Source organism: Mus pahari, chromosome 8 (assembly GCF_900095145.1).
Source record: "Mus pahari chromosome 8, PAHARI_EIJ_v1.1, whole genome shotgun sequence".
Classification (NCBI taxonomy): domain Eukaryota; kingdom Metazoa; phylum Chordata; class Mammalia; order Rodentia; family Muridae; genus Mus; species Mus pahari.
Genome location: NC_034597.1, coordinates 107,400,245 through 107,414,638, shown reverse-complemented (window position 1 = coordinate 107,414,638; position 14,394 = coordinate 107,400,245). Strand labels below are relative to the sequence as shown.

The 14,394-nt window shown below is 43.4% G+C and overlaps 1 protein-coding gene across 9 annotated transcripts in view; it reads right to left on the bottom strand.

The window, feature by feature from the left end:
* The window catches only part of Mbnl2 (muscleblind like splicing regulator 2), a 151,937-nt gene that overhangs the window by 40,609 nt on the left and 96,934 nt on the right, over positions 1 to 14,394 (bottom strand). For all 9 annotated transcript variants that reach the window (XM_021204187.2, XM_021204188.1, XM_029541443.1 and 6 more), the window contains exons 3-4: positions 9,114 to 9,278; positions 2,829 to 3,029 (exon numbers count right to left, since the gene is read on the bottom strand). In XM_021204187.2, the coding sequence (XP_021059846.1) occupies positions 2,829 to 3,029; positions 9,114 to 9,278 (366 nt within the window). The remainder of the gene's footprint in view (positions 1 to 2,828; positions 3,030 to 9,113; positions 9,279 to 14,394) is intronic.

Genomic DNA, 14,394 nt, shown 5'->3' with positions numbered 1-14,394 from the left:
TTTTACTATGCTTATGTGGCCAGAGTTAGTTAGGTAATTCACACACACTTTCTTTTTATTTATTTTCCCTTCTCTCCCCTCTTCCTTCCCCTTTTCTTCCCTTCAAGTTCTCTCTAGTCACTCTGTCTTACAATGCTTCTGTGCTGGTTACCTCTCTCTCTCTCTCTCTCTCTCTCTCTCTCTCTCTCTCTCTGTCTCTCTCTTTCTCTCTCTCTGTCTCTGTCTGTCTCTCTCTGTCGTCTCTGTCTCTGTCTCTCTCTTTCTCTCTCTCTGTCTCTCTCTCTGTCTCTCTGTCTCTCTGTCTCTCTCTCTCTCTCTCTCTCTCTCTCTCTCTCTCTCTCTCTGTTGGTACCCTACTCTGATAGCATCTCTGGGGTGGTACTATCTGTTCCTGGTACAACAGGATGGTTAGCCTGTATACCAAACTATCACAGTATATAGATCGCTCTGGGGAAATGGCCCATCTGTTCACCTCTCTGAGGATGAGGGCAAAGCTCCTGACTGTGAAGATTCCTCCCTCCCCACCCCCCCATTCTACAAAGGTATCATGGGTAAAACCACCAATTGCAGGAACTAGCACTTTCGACATCAAACTTTCATTTTAAACTCACTGTATTATTTTTGATCACTCGCCAAGAAGAAGAAAGGAGAGAAAGAGAGAAAGACAGCAAGAGGAAAAATGAAAACAAACAGAAAGAACAGAGAAGTTAGAACTGTTGATCTCAAACAATTGAACATCTCTATCCTCTGAACCCTATAGTGAGAGCCAAGATTTCACTATACAGATGCATTCTGTAGACATCGAGTACTCTTCATTCTAGATGGTATGAAGTAAGAAAATCCTCTGCATATTACTTATGTAATTCATCCTTGCTATAAATACCAGCAGGAAAGAGCCCAGAGAGTTATGAAGTTGCTTCTCCTGGGCTCCAGTCCCATAGCCAGTAAATGTAAGCATTGGTTTATTTCCTGGTTGCCAGTGATGCTGCTGAAGGGACAGAGATATGAAGCTCAAGTCTACACAAGGCAGTCATTTCTGAGTATTTCACTGACCTGTGGCCAAGCCAGGTTGACAGGTAAGTATAAGTTGAATCTCAGAGTCGTTCCCAATTTCTTCCCGTTTGGGTACTGGCCAACGTCTCACCATCAGTTACAAACATTTCTAAACTAAAATCTAGTCAGATCTTCACTAGATTCTGGTTTTGCTCATTCTGTTTTTCAACAGAATCTCATGGAGCTGAGGACAGCTTCGGAGTAACTATGTAGCAGAGGCTGGCCTTGACATTCCAGTCCCCAGGCCTCTTCCTCCCAAGTGCTAGAATACCACATCCAGGGTTATTGAAGCTCTGAGTCCTGCCTATCTGACCTTCACAGGTCTAGCTGGAGTTCACAGATGTTTTGTGTGCAGCTGATGCCCGTCCTGGTATGTAATGGACAAAGGCTGATCTGTTAAGATCATTTGCCAGTTGCGGGTGTCTTGTCTACCAATCCTGTAGAAAAGACCTTTCCCAACCTTTCTCATGTTATTTGGTTTTCACTGTCATTCTCTGAACACCTAAGTTCCCTCAGCCCCAGTAGGTAGAGGCTAAAAAACTTCCCTTCTCAGAACAGATCTCAGCAGCCCTAAGCTAGCCTAAAGTTTCCCAAACAGTAGTGACGAGTTTATATTCTCTTCATCTAAACATCACTATACTCTGGACAAACTAAGCAAAAAAAAAAAAAATGTAGTTTTGAAAATATTTGTAGTTTGACATCCTGAAGTCTAAAACATTCGCCAAGGGCTAAGCAATAAACATTTCTTGGCCCCAAGATATATTTGGTTAGTTTTAAAATTCATCCGTGCTGGGAGAATACTCCTTAACGGGTCTGTATTCTAAGCATACAGAGATTACCTAATTATCCTAATCAAGAGTGGAATTAAAGGAAACTCTTCAGAAATCCATCAGAATCTTTACATAACCACGTGAATGCCCCACTGTCTGTTACAGGGATAGTGAAGCAAGACTAATAGGAAAACCCTTGGCTCCGACTAAAGGAAAATTTTATTCAACAAAGTCCTGGAGGATTTACCTGATCCAAATGTAAAAGTGTATGTGTAAAAATATATGTATTTGATCCTATTGAGTATTATAAAACATTCAGATTTACTTTAAAGGCAGCAGATCAATAACCAAATGGACTCAGGCCACACTTTCTCCTATTTACTAATAAAGCCATTAAGACGCGTGACATCACCCATACCTGATTCATAGCACTGTTCGGGGGGGGGGGGTGCTCCCATTTCCCTGACCTGCTGGGCTTCTGACCATTTCCAGAACTTTCTGGAGTCCACTGAAGCTATTTGTACTGCTCACAGCACTTAAGACCAAGCGCCAACTCTCTGGCTTACATCCTGATGACGCCCATACTCTATTGGTGGATGTTTATTTAGTGTTTCGAGACAGGCTCTCACTCTGTAGCCCACAAGTGAACTTCTCTGTAGTCCGGTCTGGCCTTGAACTTGTGGCAGGTTTCTTAACACCAGCTCCTTGGTCCTGTTGTTACAGACACAGGCCACCATGTCTAGCTTAATGTTTTATTCTTATACATAAAACCCAAGCAGCTGACATTTGCTTATATCGAAGTTGTTCTTTGCCTCTGGGCTAATTTCCTTTCTATGGGGCATCAATTTTATAGCACAGAATTGTGACTATATGGGATTGCAGCAGTGTGTGCGTGATCGTGGATTTTCTCTGCAGGATGAAGTTATTTCGCAAGCATCCATCCACTCTCACAGACAGACACTTCTATCATCAACGCATCTCCAAACACAAGCATAATTGAAATACCTCCAGTTTATCGGTCCTGAGAAGTTTCTGAGTTGCAGTTGAGCCCGGGACAGTGACCGGTGGACTTCCGGGAACAATGACCGGTGTAGTGGGTAGAACCTCTGTTGGGACTAACCCAACTCCAGAGGTGACAGGCGCTAAGTAAGGAGCAAAGCTGATAGCCGCGTTTGTCCCTATGGTGGGACCTACAGGAAAAGTGGGCTGTCAAAGGAAAGCAAGACAGGAGAATCTCTTTTAGTGCGGAACTTACTAGTGAGAGCCATCTGAGCAAGAACTCACACAGTCATTAGTAAATGCTACCAGAGAGAAATGTGTCCACTGCCTAGAATACCCTTTGTGTGAGTTATACCGTTCAACTTTGAAATGCAAATTTCATTAACCACCCCCTCTTCTGTTTTTCTTTTGCCCCCAGAAGTGAAAACATCAGAGGTCCTCTCTTGTCTGAACCATAGTATACACATATAGGAGAGCACCAGAGAACTCCAATGCCAAGGAACGGGTTAAACAGATTCTTCCTGTGAAAATGTTCTCAACAATTGAAAATACTCATCTCTGCCCAAATTAACTATCATTCCAAGCTACTGAGTACTCTTACCCAAAGGCAGTAAGATGTACAGAGAACATAGACTGGTCATCTATGCATATGCCTACTGGTCTCTACAAGGCACATGAGTAAAACACCCCTTGGGTAGAGCTGATATTCAAGTTGGCCAAATCCATGCTTGCAAGCATTGGGAGCTTCCTCAGGATTTATTTTGTTCAGACGTACCAACATGTTTCAGTCTTTCATCACTAGCATGTGCATCCCCAACACTTAGGCAGTTTTCATGTGGGCCTACTATGTGCTGCTCTCTGCCCTACTATGCGTCAATATATCCTTTCACTCTTGAATGGCTGGATGGGAGAGCTTGCGTTTTTTTCAAACGGTCAGTTTCACACATGACTGCTAAAACTCAGTTTCTGGTCACATAATCAGAAAAGCTGTGACAAGCATGCCTGGTCCCTAGTTAAATGTGTTTTCCATCACAACAGACCTGGCTAAGAATAATCATACCATGGACTGATAGGATAATTATTTTTAAGAGTTTCATCTAATCATTATCTAAATAAGATTGTCTTTCAGAAAAGATATTATGCACACATAGACAACAAACCTTGTTTCACATTTATTTATATAAACAAAGTCTCAATAGACAGTCCAGGATAGACTGTAACTAGTGATACAGCTCATGCTGGCCCCAAACTCAGCAGCCCTCCTGCCTCAGCCTGTGGAGTGCTGGGATTATGGATGTGTGTCACCACACAGACCCTACATTTTTACCTGCGAAGAACCATTGTTAACATGGTTTCCAAAGATTTTCCTGAGAATAAACTGTAACACTGAACTGGTCCCAACAGCTCTTTATTTATTTGCTTGGTTTTCATTTGTGAATTTTTTTTTCTCTCTTTCTTTTTTTTGAAGGCTTGAACCTTCGGTCTCATACAAGATAGGCAAGTGTTCTTGCACTGAGCCCTATCCTCAAGTTTACCAACAATTTTTAACCTATCTGTTTTCACGATAAGTTTTCAAATATTTCCATTCACATCTTGATGTGACTTTGTGGCACTGAACTATGCCGTTGCCACGTGTCATAATATTTCTGTTTTTACATCGCGGGTAATGTTTTTGTTGTCTGTTTAGACTCCAGATGAGTTGTTTAACACATGGGGAAGCTAGCAGTCTGCTTTAGTAATGCATTTTCCTTTAGGATAATGGAGCACTGTCTCTTTTGAATGACTACATTGGGAGGCAGCAAATCATTGATTAGTTTGTTCAGAGATTTCTAGAGAGGCTGCGAGATCTTCACAGGAGTGGCTGAGAGCTGAAGGAGGTGATTCTAACGGTCTTGGAGGAAAGCTGGGGAGTTCTCCCATGAGGACTCTTACATCTTTATGGTTCAGAATTAATGTTTGCTTTGGGAGAAACTGCAACACGGTTGCTGTGCACTGGAAAGTTAGAGCAGTTTGGTATGTTTTCTTCCCTGACTTTCCACAAAAATTTTCCATGGATGTGATGGATGTGATTTACCCACTGGAGCCCTAATTATAGAAAGCCGTGGCTTTTTAGTAACTGTCACTTTTGTAATTTGGTGCTATTGAAAAAAATAAAATAACTTAATAGTATAAGGACCACGTTATGCTAGGATTAAAAATATCAACTTTGAAAGGCCCACACACATCAGTCACTCAATGGACCCATTGTATATGAATTACCTTGGGTTGGGTGGATTTTTAAAGTGGCAAATGCTGGTGCAATAAATAAGTCCTGGCAGGAACCTTGAAATTCTCATTTAAAAGACTATGTGAGGACTATGTGACTAAATTTGGGGACCACTCTCATAAATGAGGAATGAAAATGGTGTCATATTTGTACCATGTGATTCAATTCAGAGAGGAATTAACAAAGCCAGTATTTAGAAAAGAGAACGTCCTGATTTTATGGGTGTAAAGATTTCTGAGTTTTGTATTTATTTATTTACATACATGAGTGCATGTGCCGGTGCCTATGTGTGCCACATGTGTTTAAAGGTGCTCATGAGGCCAGAGAGGGGGTCAGACTCCCTCTGGAGCACTTCAGTACCTGCAGTTGCAAGCTGGCCAACATGGACACTAGGAAGCAAGCTTGGGTCCTTTGGGAAACCAGCAAGCAATTTTAACTGCTGAACCATCTCTCTAGTCCTTTTTTTTAATGCATGCAGATTCCCAACCCTCTCTTCCCACAGCTGAGCATGGTGATGTAAGTGCACATTGACCCTTGACCCTCTGTGAGGTCCTCAAGATGTATTTTCCAAAGTCCCTTTTGGTACCAACAGATTTATTCCAATAAAACCCTAAATTGGGCCTTCAAATTATGTTAGTTGTTCATTCTACGTAAGGCCCTGAACTATATTCAGCATGCATTATGGGTGACAGCAGTAACACTTCACTAAGACACAGTGCCATTTAAAACAGACAAACAAATACAGTGGTCAGATGTAGAGAGAACTATGTTCAAACCCAGTCCATCCCCACTTAGATTTGTTTCCTGAGAAGGAAATTCACTTCTTTGGGTTTTAAGGTTTCTCAACGGCAGAGAACAAGAAAAACCACTTGAAAGATAAGCTAAACAAATGTCTCTTTCTCTTCTGTTCCCAACTGTCCAAACTCAGCCGATAGCTGCTCTCATTAGCAGCATAAATATTTGTATCATTACAGTCTGCCTCAAATTGATGTTTCTCTAGTATGAGTATAACCAGCACGGCCATATACTTAACAAATGTAGGAAAAAAAACCAAAAAACAAAAAACAAATGGGATTTAACTGCAGCAAGTATCTTGTCTTCCATTTTTAAAATGTGTGTTGGAAAAATACTTCACGTCGTGGGAAACTCCAATGTTTAGAGTTCATAAGCCTCATGACGACAGACTCAATTAGATATTAGACCATTATCTTTTTTACACGGAGAGTCTTTCACTGATGTCGATGAGTGAAAACGCTCTTATGGTCATTTGCTGAGAAGCGTATTCTCTACTGGTAGTGTGACAGACCATAATACTTTACATCTGTGAACTGTTCTCGAACGTTAAAAGCATTGTCACGCATGTCGTTGTCTTCAGTCGTCCAAAACTAATCCATGAGAAGCAGGCATAGCAGGGGAATCACAGCTTATGGGGCAAGAGCGGGTCTAAAGGCCGCTCCTGAGAGGGAAAGTCAGAGCAATGTCTCCTGGACTCCTGGCTCCTAGTGTGGGCTTCCAGACACTCTGGTGCGGTCCACAGACCGTGTCAGTAATTTCTTATAACAGAAGACGGAGGGGAGGCCTGGAATGAACACATCATGTCTTTGGAGCATAGTCAGAGACACTGTGTGTCCTTCCACTGGCTCAAGTCTTCCTTCTGGGGATAGGATATGTCAGCATGACCTGAGTAGTTGTATCAGCTGCCTGGGAAGAGCAGCTCTGAGATCCTGGATCACTATGAAACGCCTGAGTTAGACTCTACATCGGCCATGGGTCATGGCGTCTGGGATCAGTTTTCCACGGGCAGCTGAGACAGGAGTATCGAGGCCACTCCGGAGGACTCTGCTCTTGGAGGCACACCAGCTCCAGTCTCGATGACAAGATTTTCGCATGGCTCCGCTACCAGGAGGTCTAAGACACTCTCCGTTTGGTGCCTGTCAGCTCTCAGTGCTAATACGCAGCTGAGGAGGCCCGAGGGCAAGATCCACAGAAAGCCTTCTTGAAGAAAATCTCTTCCGAAGGGCTGGTCTTGTTACTTTCTCCCTCCAATCCCCCCGCCAGATCTCCCCTCTATGTTCCTAGCACACTACGCCAGTAGTTCTGACGAAGAAGAAATTTGCCGGTAAAGCAGTTGAACATTAGACTCAGCACATTCTGCACTTTAATACATCTTGAGATTTAAAAAAACATTTTATTTTTGTAATATTTGTAGTATTTAATACGTGAATGTATTAAATTTGCAAAAAAATATGAAAGTACATAAAAATGTAATATTTAAATGGGCTGTTCCTTTTTCATAGCAGAATGGTGACTAAACATTAACTTCTAACTAGTATATGAGGCAAAGACATAAACATTACTTTCAAAAATAGCTCAACTAATATTTAATGACATGAATAGATTTTCCATATTAAAATGGACATGACCAACTACCAGGGTCAATTCTTATTAGTTGCAAATAAACAGGAAGTGCTCAGTTTGAATGACTGAGATACATAACTCTGTGCTGTTATATTGACCTGGCTCGTATTAAATTTACTGCCTTAGACGTTAATATGCATAAGTGCATTATTTTAACATTTAGGTAATTTAATAAAATAATGTATATGGGCACATCATAAATTATGTATGTATGTGGTTGTAGATGTAGTCTCTGAGATGGCTGGTGTCCGGATTAAACGGTTCTGTGCTTTCTGTCTGTCTGGGATGTACTGTGTTGTCTGTCCGTCTGGGATGACTGTTTCTGGCCGTGGGATGACTTCTCTGACACCCTCTTTCCTTCAGGCAACCTTTTCTTGTGTAATAGCCTCCTGTCTCTGTCTGACTTACTCAGCCCTGTTCATGCATCCGTCTACCTGAAAAGCCTGCATCTGCCTTACCTTGGAACCATCTGCATCTTTTCCCACTCTGGGAAAAACTGGATCTTGGGAGTCAGTTTCTACCTGGAGGCTGTCAGAACAGCTAAGATCTGTCTGCAGCCTCCCCAGTCTTCCTGCCCTGCCTCCCTGCCCAACCCATCTCACAGGAACACAGTGGGGAAAATGGGACTCGCCAGTCTCCATGCCTTTTAATTTAGCTGTGCTCACGCACACAGATTTTTATTACAATACAGACTGATTTTTATATAATAGCCCTTTGTGAAAATTCACCCATTTGGCTTTTTTAAAAATTAGCTTGTTTTTGACAAATAATTCACATTGTAAATGAAACCCACCAGAGTCAAATGCATGCCTTTCCCCCCTAGGGCCTCAGCTCTAAAGCAATTTCTAGACCTTTAAGAGGTAGTCTCAAACATTGACATCAGGGAGAAAAGTATTACACAATACATATTCAGACACTCAACTCCCTGGGGCATCCACTCTCTGGTTCTTGCTGCAGCAGCAGCTACCACACCCTTTGCAGGGTTGGGAGAGACAGGGGATGAAGCGACTAGGCCATTTCCTGGTGTGCTGCTTGCTTGTGACATCCGTCCTTCCATGGCTGATGTCTGCTTCCAGCTGGAGCACACTGTGCAGAGCACCCAGGCTAATGATCTAGTTCAAGTTCAACTCATTAGCTACACGATATCGGAGAGCTCATTTGTCTCCATGTTTCTCTCTTTCCGCATCCTTAAAATGAGACCAGTGAGCTACACAAACTATCCACTGCATTGCTAAACTTATTTTAGGTGTCCCAACCTCTCCAACACATGAACATCGCAAACTCTAAATAAAATGTGGACCAATTCACACACGAAGATGGCTTAGAACACAGTTCACTGATAAAGAAAGTGCCAATGTGGTTTACATTTCCCAGATATTGATTAGAAGTTGGCCCTGTCCCATGGGTACACACTTCTCCTCCCGTTAAAATGAAGAAAAACAGGCAGCTGTGAGAAACACTGTTTTCAGCAGCCACTGAGCTTCCGAGCCAACTGCTCTGATTATAACCGAGATGACAGAGTACGTGGAGGTCATTTTTGGTCACCATGGCTCTGCCCATACCAACCCTGCCGTCCCCCAGCTTACCCTTAGAAAAGGCACACTCACCACAGGATGGAGCGGCGTTCCTGGAAACATAAATTGCATCTGCTGGGCAAGCATCGCTGCTGCAGTTTTTTGCTGGATCAAATTGTTCCTCCCATTAATCTCTAGCTGGGTTTTTAAGTGTGTTGGAGGATGAAGATATTTGCAGTTCTCTCTTGAACAGCGGCCCTGCAAAACGGACAATCTGGGGTTAGGATTGCACTAGGGAGCCGGGGACTCTGTTGCCAACAATGTTGAGTCATTACTTTCATTCCGTATGTTCCAAGACAAGGGTGGTGCATGTGCATGTGTGTATGCACGTGTGCCCGTGTGTGTATACACATATGCATGTGTGTATGTGTGCATATGTTTGTGTGTGTGGGTTACAGAGAACGGATGAAATATTACATGATTATCCAGGCCCCTCCTCTCATCTTTCCCCTCCCTCTATTCCTTCCTTCCCTGAACCGCCTTCCCTTCTTGGAATGAAGATGGAAATAAGATTTACGTGTGTGATCCAGACTGGTCAAAGACATGAGTTTGCAGCTGTTGAGGGTGGGCAATAGGGTCAGAACCCCTGGAACTGCTTGCTGATACCCACCCAGGCGATCACTCCTTTGAGCTGGATAAGCACCTACATGTTTGACACAAACACAAAGCTCCCATCCTGCCCATCACCCATCCCCAGGACTGCAGGCTCCGACTTAAAATCACAGATGACAGAGTAAGGCGCGCTCATGGCTATGTTATCTTCTGGACACGGAAGTGGATAACGTGAGAAAAACCGTTAGGCGATGAGTGTGTACAAACAGACCTGAAGTGTCACTGTGTCTGGAACTGCAAAACCCCAAAGTTTGCAAAACTACCAATCATGTGAGAATTGCATTTATGTGCGAGTTAGGCAATTTCCAAGGAAAGAAGAGCAAAATATGGCAGTCAGTTGGAATATCAACATTCCCTAAAGAATTAGTTTATCTGCAACCTGGCAAAAAGTATGCTGGTTTGTTTATCAGATAAAAATTATTAAATAAATGAAGCAAGTGTGGAGGAGTTGGAGGAACGGGTTTGTTTATAGCTACTCTGATGTATGACATCTGGAGTTCTCTCTCTGTCTCTATTCATTCCAGCTGCACTGTTGGCATCTCTGACTTCTCGTCTAGTGAGAATTCTCCCTTGAAGCCAGGGTGATGCAGACTGGAGTCCCAGGCTCAGTCCTGGTGGTCTGTGCCATCAAGCCATGCCATCCTGAAGTTCAACTTGCAGTGTGAGCAACTGCCTCACTGTCTTGGAGTAGACAGGAAAAGGACTTGATTTCTCATGAATCCTTAACATCAGTAGTATCAGTTTCTCAGTCTCAAGTTCTTGTCGCTTGCCTATTTAGCTTCCTGGATGCAAACAGACATCCTAAGGCTATGCCGACTGTATGGACATCAGCATCGCTGGAGATGTCACCACCCCTTCCCCCCTCTGATGCTCCGCAAATCTGGGTTTAATTTTTTGTCTTCATTTCTGAATCTTAGACCTTCTCAGTGCTTTGCCACTTTCCAGGGTCCCCCCCCCATTCCTGTGAATTTATTTCAGTCATCTTTGACTTTACACCTCTTTTCTTTTCTCTCTTGACTATCCCCCCAGCCTTCTAGTTTGTTAAAATTTAATTTCCAGGAGAGCATTCAGATGGGTCCAGCTCCTACATCTCAGCATGAGGCCAGCCAGTGAGTCTTGATGTCAGATGTCGAGATGAATTCTGTCATCTGTGAAAGAAGGCAGTGACAGGACTGAAACAGAGCTACCTCCCATCAGCCTGGGTGCAGAGGGATTAAACAAAAAATATTTCTTGTAAAAAAAAAACTAAGGCAGCATTGGTGATCTCAGCTCCAAGTCCCCAGCCATATACACTGCACTGGGCACCCGACACCCAAGAAACTGTGCAGACCACGCTCATGTGAGTCTGTGTACGCGGGAGTGGGGGTGGGTTGGATGCAGGGCGGGGCAAAGCAGGATCCTAAGAGGGGAGATGAAACCAGCAAGATGTCTAACATGCATCAGGATGGTAGATGGCTTGGGGTATAATTATCAATTTGATCAGTACTCTTCTAATTCGATGCTTTGTCGCTACTCATATAGATTTCAACTGGCTGGAAAATATGGTTTTCTGGTTGATGCTGTTATTCCTTCTTACAACTGGAACCCTTGGAGAACTATATTAGCCATTTTCCTGGTGATAGAATGTGGTTTATAACATTAGATTCATCATTTATCAATGGACTCTCCCGTTTCACGAGAATTAATTCAATTTCCCACTGTCCTCTCTTATACACTCTGAGTGCAGAATATTATTGATCATCAATGTGCCAGGCAATTTATACGTGGTTATCTCATTTTCTCCTTACAACAGCAGTGATGATCCCTCCTTCAGAGAAGAGTAGATGAGATCTGAAGAATGAGATAACACATCCCAGACGATCTGTGCTAAGGAGTGGGCTGGATTGTAACCCATGTCTTTCTTGAGTCAATTCTGCCACTTCACTGAGATATTAGCAATGGTTAAAATCCAGGACAGACACAAAACTGGTACTATCTTTCAGATAGCAATAGGACGCAGAACAAATGTTAAATGTGAGGATGTGGAGCTGAGAGACAATTATTCGCTTGGTCTATGCGTGGACCGTACACAGGGGTCAGTAAACTCACTTGCTCTGGGCTCATAGTGGAGCTCAGCTCTTTCCCACCTGCATGAATTGGATTTACTGGTGGTTTTCTTAATGTATACAATGAAAACAGTGACCATGTCTTCCTCTTAGCACTGCTATGAAGCTATATAAACTAAGACATGGATAAAGTTCACAGAGCTGTCCGGTATACAGGAAGTTCTGAGAAATACAAAGAGTATGAAGATAAAGCATGTGTACATGGTGTTGTGTCTAGAGTAAGTACAAGATCACAGATTCCCTACTGTTCTCCACTGCTCTTCGCTTCTCCGGCGGGGTAAGCTTGTGCATCGAAGTACGATGAAGACTAGTTAATTGTTATTATTCATATATCATGTCTGGAGTTCTTTTCAGTTCAATGGAATGTTTTTTTTTTTTGCCACTGTCCCTAGATAAACAGTGTGGACTGTAGCTCAGTCTGGCATCAGGGTTTTAAGGAATGTTTTCTGTGGACAACTCAGTCCAGCACTGTGAGACTCCAGGAAACAGAATCTCAGTAAAAGACCCTACAGGATTCCAAAATCCTAAAGGACAAGAAGCCACTGTCAAAATATAACGAGCTATCTGACACCGTAAACAGTTTGTAGAAAAACTCTTATGAAGGCCCAAGATTTCTCAGGACATGCATTCTTGCACAAAATAACTGTTGATTATCAAAGCAAGTAGTGACAACTGACTGACACGGGCAGCATGAAGATTCTAAAGCGTCTGTCTCCATAGACCACCATGAAGCAAAGCGGAGGCACACAGACAGGGTCTCCTGAGGTTAGCCCAAGAAATAGACACAAAAAAAAATGTACTGGTAATTCTTCCCTGTGGCTGCTCGGGATCATTTATTGTTTTCCTTCATTTTAATGTCTCTTCTCTTTTGCTTCTTGGTAGAGACGTTTCTCGGGGGATGCAGGAAGCAAGGCCCAGCCCTGGGAAAGCAGTGTGGGGTGGAGTTGGGGCACACCACTCAGGGCTCTTGGAGGGCATTATGGTAACTGGAAGCCTGAGCCCAGGCTGAGGTCCGTGAAGCGGGCTCGCACTCAGGACTAATTTGGAGCCAACAAGTCACAGCTCTAAGCTTCTTTCACTTCTTGTGAGGGGGGCCTGACAGGTGCAGGGATGGGAGATGGTTGTCGGGTTCCCGGCCAAGTCACGGATCCACTCAACTGATATTTACTACTAAATATTATGCCTAGGTATGGATGGGTGAGCATGAACACCACACACTGTCTTCATGAAGTCTGTGGGCTGGTGGTAAAGAGGCTGCTGACCAAAATTTGTGTATTGCACATTATGAGATGTGTTCTAGAGGGGATGCTGAGGAAGAGCTGAAGAGAGGGTCAGAAATGACGAGTGTTCTCTAAACTGAGAACTGAAAGGCCAAAGTGTGTGTGTGTGTGTGTGTGTGTGTGTGTGTGTGTGTGTGTGTGTGTGTGATGTGCTGTCTGAGCCGTACACATATGTTGACTGTACGGTGCACATGGCGTGCGGTTATATGTGTTGTTTTTGGAATGCTCACATGTATTGAGTCTGTGTGTGGTGTGTCAGTGCGTGTGTTGGGGGAGGAATAAGCTATAAGGACACCAGAGGAAGGGAATATGCCATGGGGAAGAAGCACGTCCCATCTGGGAAGTTGCCTGTGGCTTCCCAAGCTGGAGCCCAGCGTGAGCGTGAGTGGGAGTTGGGGAGGTGAGGAAAGACGAAGCAGAAAGCAGTGGATAGAAGGCAGACACGGAGAACATCGAGACTGCGGTTAGGGACACAGACGGTCTTCACCGTTGCATGAAGAGACTAACACGCCTGCTTCATGCGTGGCAGTCTGTTAGGTGCCACCATCCCCTCCCGATGCCACATTACCAATTTTATTGTTGTCTGTATGACTTGCTTAAAAGTCCTAGCAGAATTCTGATTGGATCTGTGTGGCTTAGTCTACATTCCCAAGCATCCTCTCCTCCAGGAAGGTTTAGATAAGGGATGGTGGGTAGGATGAAGCTTGAATTGCCAGCAGAACTGAATTTATTAAAATAAGCAACCTTGGTGGGTTTCAATACAGAGATCCCATGCCCATTTGCAACAGAGTGAGTTAAAATACCGAATGAGTGTACTGTGTCTGTGCAGAGCAACAGACTTGAGCTATCAGAATTGGGTGGTCATTGAGTTATATGGCAGGGGATGGAAAAAGTGTAGCTTTAGCAAAGAAATGAAGACTACAGAATCAGGTTAGAGTAAGAAAGAGCATAATAAAAAAAGGTTGTTTTCTCTTTTTTCCTTTAAATTGCCTAAAAACAAACAAACAAACAAACAGACAAAACAAAACCACCCCCCCCCAAAAAAACCAAAAAACAAGTAATTTTTTCCCCCAGCATGCTCCTAATTGAGAAAATCAACTGGAATATGGAAGCAAGAAGGAATAAATCAAGGACTAAAGAATTGCCTCTGACGCCGGGCGTGGTGGCACACGCCTTTAATCCCAACACTCAGGAGGCAGAGACAGGCGGATTTCTGAGTTTGAGGCCAGCCTGGTCTACAAAGTGAGTTCCAGGACAGCCAGGGCTACACAGACCCTGTCTCGAAAAACCAAAAAAAAAAAAAAATCATTTGCAGTG